Source organism: Pan troglodytes, chromosome 1 (genome assembly GCF_028858775.2).
Source record: "Pan troglodytes isolate AG18354 chromosome 1, NHGRI_mPanTro3-v2.0_pri, whole genome shotgun sequence".
Lineage (NCBI taxonomy): Eukaryota > Metazoa > Chordata > Mammalia > Primates > Hominidae > Pan > Pan troglodytes.
Window position 1 is genome coordinate 34442651 of NC_072398.2, and position 14402 is coordinate 34457052.

The 14402-nt window shown below is 39.7% G+C and overlaps 1 protein-coding gene across 3 annotated transcripts in view; it reads right to left on the reverse strand.

Annotated features, from left to right (window-relative positions):
- Positions 1-245: 245 nt before the first annotated feature.
- CENPF (centromere protein F) overlaps positions 246-14402 on the reverse strand; it is a 61128-nt gene continuing 46971 nt past the window's right edge. For 2 of the 3 annotated variants that reach the window (XM_001171564.6, XM_063792088.1), the window contains 6 exons: positions 12970-13146; positions 11829-11990; positions 9416-9578; positions 7410-7886; positions 5795-5973; positions 246-1228 (listed from right to left, as the gene is read on the reverse strand). In XM_001171564.6, coding sequence (XP_001171564.3) covers positions 1025-1228; positions 5795-5973; positions 7410-7886; positions 9416-9578; positions 11829-11990; positions 12970-13146 — 1362 coding nt within the window. In that variant the 3' untranslated portion in view covers positions 246-1024. The remainder of the gene's footprint in view (positions 1229-5794; positions 5974-7409; positions 7887-9415; positions 9579-11828; positions 11991-12969; positions 13147-14402) is intronic. The other variant, XM_054658796.2, reaches the window with a different exon arrangement.

The following is a 14402-nucleotide window of genomic DNA, read 5'->3' on the forward strand; positions in this document are numbered from 1 at the left end:
GTATCCTTCATGATGTGGTTTAATGGGGACACAGAATGTAGGAGGCACAGGGCTGGACGTCTTATATTCCCATATACTCCTTATGACCGATATTCCAAATTGTGTCTTTTAATACAGCTAAATATGCTAAGATCATTTGTTTAAAGATCTGTATCATCTGTTCAAACATTTTTACTTGTATAAGAGGCTGTTGTAATTAGCAAGAAATAGTACCAATATTCGAATACCTTTACACTTAGGAATCATTCTTACAGAAAACGAAGGCAACTATTTTATTAGAAAACAAAGGCTACATGTTAATACATCACCAGATACGACAATGCTTACCAAAGAACTGTAAAAATTGGTCTAAAAACAGAAAAAAGCACAATGACAGACACATGGTATAGCACACCTCTAGGAAGCCTGCAGCCCTAATTGGAAATAAACACATACCCACACACACATATGTACAGGTTACATAAGCAAAGATGTCTAAAACAGATTGCAAGAGAAAGATAAACACTCCTACATGTATATGTGTGCACATTTTCCTTAAAAACACATAACATGCTTTTCCTTCATTTTACTCAGCTCTGAGAAATTCCCGATACAAAACTACTCCATGCCTAATACTACAGATAGAATATCATAAAGCAAAAGTCTACATTTTCCTAGGAGCTGTTAATTAGAAGAATAAAATGTGTTTTGCATTTTTTTAGTGTAAAATCCACATACAAACAGAGATTGTTATATAGTGCTTGTCATTTTAATTGTAACATATTACCAAAAAGCTTTATATACATAGCTTTATACTATTTACATTACAGTAGAGGAATGTCAATGCTAACAGGTGATCAGTGCTTCCAAACTTTTTCAATACCTACACATGGGAGATCTAAAGAGTACAATATATTTAAGACTTCTAAGGAATTGTTTTCTCCTCACTAATAAAGCATGCCCTGACTAAAGAGAAGTCCTGTAGGCACAGCCTTATCTATTCAATGACTGGCACCTCCCAGGGGTACTGACACACAAAGTGCCTTCACTGGACCTTACAGTTCTCACTGCCCTTGGACTCCAGTCCAGCTTTGGGGCTGGGGACAAGTCGGCCTCGCTTGACCCTCAGGCCCTCTCTGGGGCTGTCAGTCGGACTTCTCTCAGGAAGATTATTGACTGGGACGGATTTCGTGGTGGGTTCTCGGAGGATGGTGCCTGAATCTACTGGGCTCTGCTGAGCAACTTTGACCTGCAACACAAACATCTCTGTTAGAGGTTCAATCACATTCACATTTCCACAACATGAAAAATAAAGCACTATGTCACTAAGTTTTAAATTAAGTTCTTCTTCTCTAGGAGTTATATATAATTGTAGTATTTCCTCTTCCTTGAGAACAGGCCCCATCTAACAGAGAACTTAGGAGGATACCAGGTACAACCTCTAACCAGTCATCAGACGTCCCTTGGCACCTCTGATGGCAAAGACTATGCCCTATTTACCTATGTATCCCTAGAGCCCACAACATGCTTGACCACATGGTATACATCCAGTGAATTCCTAAGTGAAAAACCTGCCTCTGTTGTCCTAACTAGTCATTCCTGTTGTTTAAAACAAGTGTAACCCAAATGAGTAATACTACCTCCACAGGGTGGAAAATTTTAAAATGACCAAGGACCTGTTCAGGGTATTTTAATCATTCTCCCTTTATGGCTGGCTGTTTCCATATTGAATTTGGACTAGAGCAGAAGGGCAGCTATCTAACAATAAAGTCCGGAAAGAATAAATCCCCTCTCAAACATCCTGCCTTTTAAAGGAAAGAGATATCTCAGAAAATTTGAGACTTTAAGTAGACGAGAGAGTAAGGTAACTGGTGAGTGAAGATTTTTTGAAATTGGGTCAGGCTTAGTGGCTCACATCTATAGTCCCAGCTACTCAGGAGGCTGAGGCAAGAGGATTGCTTGAGCCCAGGAGCTTGAGGCTGCAGTGAGCCGTGATAATGCCACTGCACTCCAGCCTGGGGGACAGAGCAAGATTTAAAAAAAAAAAAAAAATTGAAATTTATATAGTAGTGAAAAAAGATACACGGTCAAAAAAGAGAAAAAAGTGCAAGAAAAATGAAGTATAGGAAAGCTTCACCTAACCAAAGTTAAAGGCAAGAGTGGAAGATTCAAGTAGGAAGATCTTTCAAAGAGAAAGGAGAAGGGCCTTTTGCATAATGGACACAAGGATCTGTGTCCAGCACAGTTGCTGGGAAGTAACTACGTGACAGACACTCCCTGAGCAACTGACTTCCAGGGATCTCCTTCTGATGCAAGAAGAAAAGGGAATGGAAATTATTTTCCCATTTATATTCTTTCCATAGGAAGCATGTGGTTTGAAAAAGGCAGTTAAATACTTTTCATTACATGAAACATAGTAAATCTGGCCAACAGATCAAATCCCAGGAAAGCTCACTTCTCCCTCAGAGTGTGTCCAGGACACTGAAAAGACGCAGCCTTGGAAGGTCAGGACTTAATGGAAAAGTACCATCCATGGAAAGTTGAAGGAAAAAAATAAAACAAAGTTTTGCTGGTACTTTTTTTTTTTTTTTTTAAAGAGAAATAGTGATTCCAAAGACAAGGTTTCCCTGGAACCCACCAGATGTACAAGAAACAAATCTTTAGGTTTGCCATTTAAAAAGAGAGAGACAGATAGCCCATAGGAAACAGAAAGTTTGAGCCTATAAGACTCTTTATCCCAATCAAATGGCTAACGTCCACTCTTTCTGGCTTCTCCCCTCTAGACTCAATTTCTGATACTGAATTGAGGACACTGTAGTTGTGAACAGAATTTAAACTGTGGATTTGACCCTCCTGTTGGTTAGTTAGCTTCAGAATGGTCTATAACCAGACAAAGTCAAATTCACCAAGTATTTAATCTATTAAGATAGTACATCCTCCTAGAATAACACAGGGGAGGGAAAAAAAATAGTGCAAGCATACCCTAATTGTCTCATAAATGATTCTGCAGTAGCAACAGAGAGAGGGCAAATATGCAGATAGTTCAGTGAAAATGACCCTCACAAGTAGGAAAAAATGCAAGATCCCCACAAAACTAACACCACCATCCACGATGGGCTCTACAGCTTACTGGCCGGTCCTCTGGAACTGATCACAAAGCCCAGGTTCAGGAGATCAGGTCTACAAGCGCTGTCTCCCTTGTTCCCAACAAACGAGGGGTTCCTGAGCTAATCCATCCCAGTGACATAATAGAGAATGATCCTTACCTCATGTGCATTTTGCCAGTTTTTTCCCCTTTGAACTTGTCAGATGTTACTAAAGGTCTTGCTAAATGACCTAGGAAACTGTCTCTCATAACCCAGCCAGTCACCCCAAAGGAGAACTCACAACCCTGAGTTTCTAAGCAACTGCTTTGGGAAATAATACCTCATTCTAGATTTTTAAAACTAAGTGATGTAATACGCTTAACAGATGAGGCAGCAAGCATTTTACAGGGCAACTCGAAAATGCTGAATTAAATTAAAAATTACTGGGCTAGGTTTTGAAGAGTTTGAATCTAATCATGAATTCTCCTATAACTGCTCTCAAAAGGTCCCCCTCCTCATTTGCAAGTGCACAAAATTGCTTAGCCATTCATAACTGCTGGTGCCTACTGAACAGCATGTAGCTAATGCACTGAACAAAATCTGCAGAAACCATGGTTACTACTCCCTACTCAGCAGATTCAACAGCAGTGAGGAGTGCAGGCCCCCTAGCGTGCAAAGCTCTTTTTCCTAGATAGTAAGTCTGAACGCCGCATGCAAACTGCTTTTACCATCAGTTCTTCGCAACAGAAAAAAAATGACTCTGAGACCGTTTCCTAGCATGCCTTTATAAACATCTATTAATGCAATCACTTCAGGACATTCACAGTTCCATTCATTCAGTGAATATTTGTTGAATGTCAGACACTGCATTAGACATAAACTATAGATGTAATCAGTAACCTCACAGAACTCAGATTGCAAATCAGAAGACAGATATTTAAACAAGAGATTACAATAAAGTGAGCTGCCTAAAGACAGCGGAGGCATAGAGTACCAGCTATATGTCATGGTTTTCTGTTCTAAGAGAGTCAGACAAATACTTCATTTGATCTCCATAAGTGTGAGACAAACAGGAATGGATGTTACTTTTTACTGAGGTTTGGGAAAGGGTGGCTCCCAGTCACCCTTCTAAGAAAATGGTATGGCCCATATCAGGACCCTAAACCTGACTCCTCCTGTATTCAGTATCCAGTGGATATCTTGTAGTTGACAGCTTTGGACAAGCTTGGTAGCTCCACTGTTTAGGGGCACTAGTTGCTTAAAAGAGAAGCTGTTCTCATGTTCATTGGAAAGTCAGTATATTCAGTATATTAAATATATATTCTCCAGTATATACTTCAGTATTTTGTTGTTGGCAGCATGCAAAAGTTAAATCCAAATGTGAGTAACAGAGAGAATTTGGTAGGGGAGGGGAGAAAAATTTGCACAAAATGGTAGACTATTTCTAATAAGAGTAACAAATGTTTCCACTTTAGTGAAAGAAAATCTCAGAGCATTCTTCTTCATACTTGAATAAAAATTTTATTATAATGTATATGATGAACAAATTTATTACTAAGCATAACTCCTTAATGCTTATAGCTCTTACACATCAACAAAAAGAAATTTGCGAATCTGTTGTTGTGATGTTTACATCAAGAAATCTAAATATATTGTACTCTTTAGATCGCCCACGTGTAACCACCAGTGTGTTCATATTTGGTATCCCAAATCCTAAGAACGTGCTTGCTCACTTATGAATTATCACATTACACAAATAGGGGTTATTACACTTTCAAAGCTTTGTTTTCTGGTTCAAGGTTATCAGCTCGCATACTTGATCAAACTCTGACAAGTGAGCAATCAAGGTAAAATCACAGACTGTTCAAACTCTTTGAAGCTATTCCAGCAACTTCCAAAAATATCCCCCTAGTCCCCAGTCTGAGAAACACTGGTATCGTAGAAAGATCAAGACTGTGGAGTTGAGAGGAAGTAGGGGTTCACACTGGGAGGTTAAATCTTTATGAGTCTCACGTTCTTCACTCTTTTATAATACCACTTACTGTGAGAGTTCAATAAAATGAGAAAGATAAATAAAATGCATATACTTTGCATACTTAAATGGTAGCTGCTGGTATGGATCATAGTAACAGGAATAAAGATCTGTTAAGCAAATATTCTCTAAGCTCTACATAACATTTTCTGGGATGTTGTAGGGTACACAGAAGTCACTAAGATCCTGTTGTATCCTCAACAATCAAAATAGAGAGATCTATAAACAGAGTTCCTTTCCTTAGATATCTATTGAAATATGTGCTTTTTTTTTTTTTTTAAGAAAGTAAAGGATTAATAAAAACAATAAAGAATTAGCAGCTGGGGGCAGATAAGTGAGAATAAAGTTTGAAACAAACAATGACTAATACCAGTGGCGAAAAGGAAAATTACCTCTTCAAATCCTTCATCAGTAACGCCTGAAACTTTCTTAGAAATCCACTGAGTTTTGATGTAACAATGCCATTTTCCATCAAACTACATATAAGTGGCCTGTTGACTCAAGGATGAGATCATGTACCCTGATACTGTAATGCTCACCCGGTCACTTGCTCACTACTGACTGACTTACACCACACCAAGAAGGTCAGACTTTTTGAAAGCGCTCCTGAATCGGGGGTGCAGTGTCCAATCCTCACCCAGGTACTACTGCAATTTTCTGGATCTCAAACAGTAGACGGATGTTGACAGTAGTTTACCTTTTGTGATCTGCTGCCACCAGCTGTTGGTTTGGAGGACTCTGCAAGATTTTCTTTGCCGAGACTCAGTGGGGATAGCGCTAACTTCTGTGCAGCCAGGCGGGGGCTGGTCCGAGTTGCCATGGTTGTTCTTCGCAGGATATATGGGCTAGTCTTTCCTGTCGGGATGTCAGCAAACCCTAAGGGCAAAAAAAATAACTGTCAGCACTGCTAGGTCCAATTCTATCTACAGTGGAAAAGATATTCATTAGGTGGTTTTAACAAGGATAATGCAAACTCCAAAAAATACTTTGTCCTAGCCACTGTGGTCAATGGATTACACTTCACAGTTGCCCTGGGAGTCACCAAATTGAATCAAATAACTAACAGGTTTTCTCTTATTAGAAACATAGAAAACAACAATGGGAGAAGAAGGGGAAAATAACACTACACAGAAAAAATTTTTTCTGCTTCTATCTTCTATGTAGATGTTTTATTTTGCATTTTTCTAAGATCTAAAGAATGCCAGCAGGCCTTATTGTAAAATTGGGTTGGGGAAAAAAGGAGGGTATAATGGAAAAATAAAAGATAAAGAAAAAAAGAAAGGGAAAGGGGGGAAATGTAAAATGGTAACAGCTACTTCAGGCCAGCACTCTCATGTAGGTGGGAGGAGAGAAACTGACCTTTCTAAAGGTGATTTCACACTCACTTGCGTTGTCTCTTTCCACAGAAGGAAGTGACATGACTTTGGATGACCCAGGAAAGAAAGTCAATCCCAGGGATACTAAGAGTTAGTGTATCAACACACACTCCAGAACTGCATTCAGGGCTAACTAAAGCAGCATTTGTTTTTGTTTTTTACACTTTAACTACATATAAAAATTACCAGTGAGAGATAGATAACTATTTTTGGGCTAGAGTTACTCAGAACAATGCTTTTCAAACCATCAATGGCAAAGAATCAGTTTTGATATTTGGGGGCAGAGGGGGTTCGAAGAATTTCCAATCTGCTGTGGAATAATATTTTTGTATAATATAATGAGAACAAATCAATAGAAAACATGATATGTGCTTGGATGTTACAAAAATATCAAGTTGCTATGAAAATTTCTAAATTCCTACTTAATTACAATACATTGTTTCAGTTGGGAACCAATAACAAACAGTTCCTAGAATGGCACCAGTCCTTGGGCCAGACTTGGGGGAAAACCAAGTTTAAAACAACAAAACAAAAACAAAACAAAGTGTAGTCAGTGGCTCCAGCCAGGGGGCCAGCATCACAGGGTGCACCCTCCAGCTCACCTGCTAGCTGGGTCAGACATGACCAAAGGGTAGGAAACTCTGACGGGCGTCCTTAATTTAATGATTTTTTTCAGCATTCAAATAACGAATTCCAAACAGATTTTAGACAGTCATTTTTCCAATCTACCAGCTCTTTTGTTAATGTGACACAAGTAATTAGATCCTAGAGGAAAATATATGCCTCATCCATTTAAAAGCAGACTATTGCTTATGAACGTCAATGAGATTATTGCACAATAATGTAAAAAAGCAAATACTTTTGTCTTTTTATATGTGAACCATTATATGGAATTTCAAAAGAACACAAATAATTTTGTTTTTAAATTAGGCATACCTTTCTTTACAACTTCTGGAAGTCCCTCTGGCTCAGACTCAGTACCTTCCATGTCTTCTGCAGGGTGAATACCACTCATGACTGCTTTCTTGCTTTTTTTAGAAAAGCTCTCTGGGGTAGCAGGTGTTGGTCCTCTACCATTCTCCCATATTCCACTGGATCTTTGCCTCTTGCCTGAAGCTTTATTTTGGCCAGATGATAACCTCTTTTCAGTAACAGAAGGGATTGGAGATGGTCCTGGAACAACTGGATCTAGCAAAGGAGACCCTCGGGAATCTTGTTTAGATTGCTGTGAACACAGATGGGCCACTTGTGTCTCTAACATCTCTTTAGCTTTCTCTAACTTTTCATGGCTTATAAGCAAGGAACAGTACTTATCCAAGTATTCATCTGCCTCCTTGGTTTTTTCTTCAAGAGTTTCTTTCAATTCTTTGATCTCAGTTGTTAATTCATCGACCTTGGTATCCATAACAGTACCTGTCCAAAGTAAAGCAACACATCATGTGCAACTTGATGCTTCTCTAGTTAACAATGGGCATCGTGAAGCAGATAATCTTAGATGTGTTCTTTCTTTGATTTTTTTTTTGAAGAGGTTGGGGAGATATATCTGTATATGTTCTTATAGTTCAAACAACTTTTGTTCGGGAGGTATATCATATCAAGGCAGATATTCTAGTCCTGTGACACTCATTGGGACAGCTTAAATAAAATCCACCGAAGTCTCAAACTCGTATTTCAGCCAACTCGTTAAACGTTCTTGCAGCGTCAGTTATATCCAATCAAATAAATTCATTTTTTTACATCCTTATTTTCCCCAGTCCATTCTGTCTACCATAAGTGGATGAACAGAAGTCAGCAAAGATTATGAAGCTTCTGTTGTATGGCTTTGGGAGACAAGATTCTAACAGATGACCAGGCAAATCCAAAAAAACACTCTGAAAGCATCTGAAGGCAATGGAGGGTCTGATGAAAAAGGGTTTGGGGGAACACTATAAAGGTGGGAATCTTGGTCAACTTGTAGCTGCCATGGGTGTATTAAATCCATTAGAAAAATCCCCTGAAGCCCCAATCTACCCTGAGCACTGTTTCCAACAGGGAAGACTGTTGACCCACATCCTGCTACACTACAGACCAGAGAAGCCAGTCAGATTATGCTTGTCATCCTCTATCCACACAGTAAGCACATGCCACTCCAGGGGTATAAGTGGATAAAAGTGACAAGGAGAGTTATCATTTCTTTCCTTTTCTATTTTGCCTGCACAACTAAAAATATGCCTCCCACCCTCACCCGTTCCCTTTAGTTGACCCATACGAATGGACTGAGGATAACCAGAATCAGCTATTTATAAATTACCAAAGCCAATTCTGATGCCAATCTATTGACAAAGAAACCACGTAACTGGACATCGACATAAAAAACTCTTCTTAGAATGGCTCATTAGCAAAAAGTACCACCAGTTTTTTCCATGTTTTATAGAATGGAAGATGCGATAATTCTATTTCAAAATGGCTTCATTCAGGCCAGGCATGGTGGCTCCTGCCTGTAATCCCAGCACTTTGGGAGGCCAAGGTGGGCAGATTGCTTGAGCCCACAAATTCAAGACCAGCCTGGGCAACATGGCAAAACCTTGTCTCTACAAAAAATACAAAAATTAGTCGGGCGTGGTGGCGCCTGTCTATTGTTCCAGCTACTCGGGAGGCTGAGGTGGGAGGATCGCTTTGAGGTCGAGGCTGCAATGAGCCATAATGGCGCCGCTGCACTCCCACCTGGGTGACACAGCAAGACCCTGTCTCAAAAACGAAACAAAAAAAGGCTTCATTCTGAGTCCTATAATGATCCCAAGATAAGCACAAAATTCAGAAATTGGAAAATGGATTAATGGTAAAAAATCAGCACTCAGTAATAGAACACAGCACTAAAAATAGTTCCTATGCACGCACACCATATGTTATTTCACTATTGGAAAAGAGTTCTGGCTAGTTGATGTGCCCCAGTTAACACCCACCTGTTTTCTGCTTCTCCTGTGCAGCTTGAAGTTGAGAGAGTTCTTTCTGCAGTATCTCCTTTTCCTCTTCCAGCTGTTTACAGGATTTGATCAACAACTTCATTTTCCCCTGGGCACGTTCATTTTCCTTCTTCAACTGATTTACATATTTTAGATTGTCCATCTACAAAATAAAAGTAATTCCATTTAAAACCTTGAATTTCTTTTTATAAGCATACGGAAAAATAATTATGAGATATAAGATTCATATATTGTAAATTTAAGAATTATTAGATTCAATACAAAACATCTAAAGATGCACAAAACCATTCACCTTCTCTACTCAGTTTCCTAAGTCCCCCCAACTGACAATGTGGTTTTGTCATTCTCTTTCTTAGTATCACAAGTATAAACTACGGTTCCTGAGATATCTATTAAGTGCCCACTATGTCTGTATTTATCCAGTGGGAATCGCATTGGATTACTGGACAGGGAGACAAGGAACATATTCTTGGTGAGTCCAAAATTCTCAATGACAGAATTGTGTTCCCATTTGTAATCACACTGTTACAGTTTCAATACCTGCCTTGGTATTTGTTTTAGCCATACCAAGTGAAGGCCAAATGATATTCTAGCTCACTATACAAATTTAAATTTCATTGTGGCTCGAGTAGAAAGACAACAGAATGATGGGAGAATTGTGTCCTCATACGCTTCTCAGTGGTACAAGTTCACATTCTTATTCACAATTCCCAAATCAAAAAAACAGAACTATGAAAATGATTTAGAGGCAAAATCCAACCTGAATAGATATAAAGGTGTTCATGTCTTTATTAATTAATTAATTTACTTATTTTTAAGACAGGATCTCCCTCTGTCACCCAGGCTGGAATGCAGTGGCACCATCATGGCTCACTGTGTGACCTCCTGGGCTCAAGCAATCCTCCCACTTCAGCCTCCCGCATAGCTGGGACTATAGGTATGTGCCATCACAACCAACTATTTTTTTTTTTTTTAAGAGATGAGGTCTCACTATGTTGCCCAGGCTGGTCTCAAATTCCTGGCCTCAAGTGATCCTCCTGCCCTGGCCTCCCAAAGTGCTAGGATTCTAGGCATGAGTCACCACACCTGGCCCAGTATGTATAGTCTCTATTTATCCTGCCTTGTGAGAGTATCCACACATTTTGCTGCAGAAATATGAATTTGATTATGCAATATTATAGCAGATCCCACTGGGATATTATATATGGCATATGCATTACATTATTAAAATGCAGAATTCTAAAACCATCTGATATGGCATCATGAATTTCCAAAGGAAGACCAAACAGCAGCAGGAGGAGGAGGGGGAATGAGGATGGCGGACGGAGAAGAACCCAGTACCATATTCATGTTGCAAGTAAACGTTAGAGCTTGGATCTCATCTTTGTATATTTCATCTTGAAATTATTTATTAGCAATGTTGCAGTAAACCTTACCCTTTCAGAACTCGCGACTTCTGATTCCAATCACAAATGCATTCAAGACCCATTTAATTCTATTTCAACAGTGCTACTTCCTTCTATTATTAAACCCAACATCTCATTTTGTAGCAGCAGAACATTATTAATTATTGTGATTTTGAATTTTACTACTTTGTATTTAATTGGTAAATTTCCTTTACCTTGATAGTTGTAATAAGAGCCATAAACATAATAAATTTATACCTAGTTTTCTGTTTGTATATATTCAATTAATCTCAAAATTTTAAAAATATAATCGTCTTCTAAGTAAAATATTTGCTGGAAGATATTTATTATCCAGGTTCATTATTATACACTGTGGGTATTTATCTTATGAAAAATATCTGTAGGAATGAAAACACCTCCTTTTCCAAGTAGAATTACAGTGGTACCATCTTGAGACTAGCAATCCTGAGACTAGGGTTCACCTTCATTGTTCCTAAAAAAAAAAAAAAGTTCTATGATCCTTGCGTGAAGAGAAAGAGGAAAATATCCACACGTCTGCCTGACCAAGGTGCTCTGCCACACTTTGATCTCCCCGTAAGCCACAGGAAAGTGAGTATGGTGACAGTGAAGTTGGAGACAGCTCATTCAAGATTTGGTATTGCCCATCAGACTGTTTTCTATAGCTTAAGAGGCCTGCCCTCATCTGCTGTGTGGCTGGATCTTCAAATCTATCTCAAGAAGTCTTTAACATCCTCTAGTTTGAGAGGATGCATGAGGCAATGGATAGCTTATTCCAGCTATGAGACTGTAGGTGACCCACTGATTTTTTTTAAAGATAACTCAGCAGAGAACTGATGAATGACATCATTTTTGACTACCAAAAATTTTCATAAAATGAAAATGAAAACATTTAATGCTATACCATTAAAATCACTACCACCTGTATAAACCATTCGAAATCATGAAGCAAATTAAAGTGAACATACCTTGGTTTTCTTCAATTCTTCCAAAATCTGAGTAGTAGCTTTCAATGAATTATTGAGCTCTTCTTTACTAGACTTTAAAAGGTCTATCTCCAGCTTCTGTGAACTGAGACATTCTTCTTTAGAAGTCAATTTCTCTCGGTATGTCTGGATTTCTACTTCATACTAGAGCAAAACAAACAAAAAAACCCAAAATGTTACTTTAGCCAGGAGGCACAGCTAAAAAAACATAGTAAGAAAAACAAAAAACGGCTGGGCGCAGTGGCTCACACCTGTAATCCCAGCACTTTGGGAGGCCAAGGTGGGCAGATCACGAGGTCAGGAGTTCAAGACCATCCTGGCCAACATGGTGAAACCCCGTCTCTCCTAAAAATACAAAAATTAGCTGGGCGTGGTGGCAGGCGCCTACAATCCCAGCTACTCGGGAGGCTGAGACAGGAGAATTGCTTGAACCCAGGAGGCGGAGGCTGCAGTGAGCCAAGATTGTGCCACTGCACTCTAGCCTGGGTGACAGAGTAAGACTCAGTCTCAAAAAAAAAAAAAAAAAAAAAAAGAAAAACAAAAAAAAACCCCTGCCTTTCCAAGGACTATTTCGACTTTGCAACTCTCCTATTATTCTACTCCAAAATGGAAATATACCTTTTTAAAAAATCAACTGGGCCAGGCGCAGTGGCTCACGCCTGTAATCCCAGCACTTTGGGAGGCCGAGGTGGGCAGATCACAAGGTCAGGAGATCGAGACCACCCTGGCTAACACAGTGAAAACCCATCACTACTAAAGATACAAAAAATTAGCCGGGCGTGGTGGCGGGCACCTGTAGTCCCAGCTACTCGGGAGGCTGAGGTAGGAGAATGGTGCAAACCCGGGAGACAGAGCTTGCAGTGAGCTGAGATCATGCCACTGCACTCCAGCCTGGGTGACAGAGAGAGACCCCGTCTCAAAAAAAAAAAAAAAAAAAATCAACTGATAAAATAAGAGAGGGACCTGGGGAAAAGATCGTGAAGTTAATGTAAGACCTTTTATAAGATTATATAGCATAGTAATAACCCAGAATATTGATTTTTTTTTTTGGAAAAAAAAAAAAGCCTTACCATGATCAAAATACACTCTCCAGCTCCCCCAGTAACCAAACCCCACATTTCACCTGTTTGTTTGTGTCCAAAAGCAAAGCCTGGTGTTTCTTTTCAGCTTCATGAAGCCGTAGCTGATATTCAGCTATTTCCTCTCTCACTTTCCCTTCCTTTTCCACCTGGTCTTTGTGCATGCAATCTAGGCTCTTCTTCAATTCACTATTTTCTAGTGTGAGCTCCTTCAATTGATCCTAAACAGAAAAATAATAAAATCATAATAGCACCTCCTCATAATTAAGAACCTGGAAATATTTTTAGGAAATAATGTGTACTGTGTGGAAAAAAAATGTTTATGGGCAAGATAAAATCTGTACAGAATAGTGCTATAATCCTTAGCAATGTATTCACTTTTAATTGTGACTTCACCTCCAATAACACTTTCCTCTGCTCCAGCCCAACCACCTCGCAAGGTCATATCCAGAGACCACAGAAACTCTGAAACCTTGAATTCAATTAAACCACTCTGGGACCACACCTTCCTATGCTTCCAACCTTGTTTATTAAAGTACTTCCATTGCAATAATTCCTGACTTCATCAACAGAACCACTACCATCTTCACACCAAATCCCCTCCGGACTTGCATTTTCTTCCTTGACCAGCTTAGACTCCAGTTCTGTCACTATAAGAATTTCCTTCCAAATGCCCTCCAATCTTTTGCCCCGTCCCTTCACTGTGAAGAACTGGCCAAACTCCAACCCTGGAAGCATTTGTCTTCTCCGTGCCTGACCCTGAGTAGCTGTCTCTGTATGTGTTTCTGTATGTGTGGTGTCTACTTCCTCATCTCCAATTCTTTAACCTGCTCCAATCAATTGGTCCCAGCTCTTCCTAAAAAAGCTTTTCATGGCATCATCAACCTCCACGCTGCAAATTAAAGGCACACTCTTCTAAGCTCATCTCAATCGACGTCTAAGTAGTATCTGGGGCTGCTGACCACTCCTTCCTTCTTTTGTTTTTTGTTATTATTGTTGTTGTTGTTGTTTGGTTGGTTGGTTGGTTTGGCTTAGTTTTCTTGAGACAGGGTCTCACTATGTTGCCCAGGCTGGAGTGTGGTGGCACAATCATGGCTCACTGCAGCCTCAATCTCCAGGGCTCAGGTGATCCCCCACCTCAGCCTCCCAAGTATGTGCCACCACGTCTGACTAATTTTACTGTTTTTTTGTAGAAACAGAGTTTTGCCATGTTGCCCAGGCTGGTCTTGAACTTCTGGACTCAAGTTATCAGCCCACCTCGGCCTCCCAAAATGCTGGGATTACAGGCATGAGCCACTATATCCAGCCACTCCCTCCTTCTTGAGACATTCCTTCCTCTTGATTTCCAGAACATGAGACCCCCCTGGGTGTTTGCCTCATCAAGCCTTCTCTCTGTCTTCTTTGCTGGCTCTTCTTCCTCCATCTCACCTTGTGTGCTAGAGTTCCTCCAGGCTAGGCCCTGAGCCGCCTTCTCTTC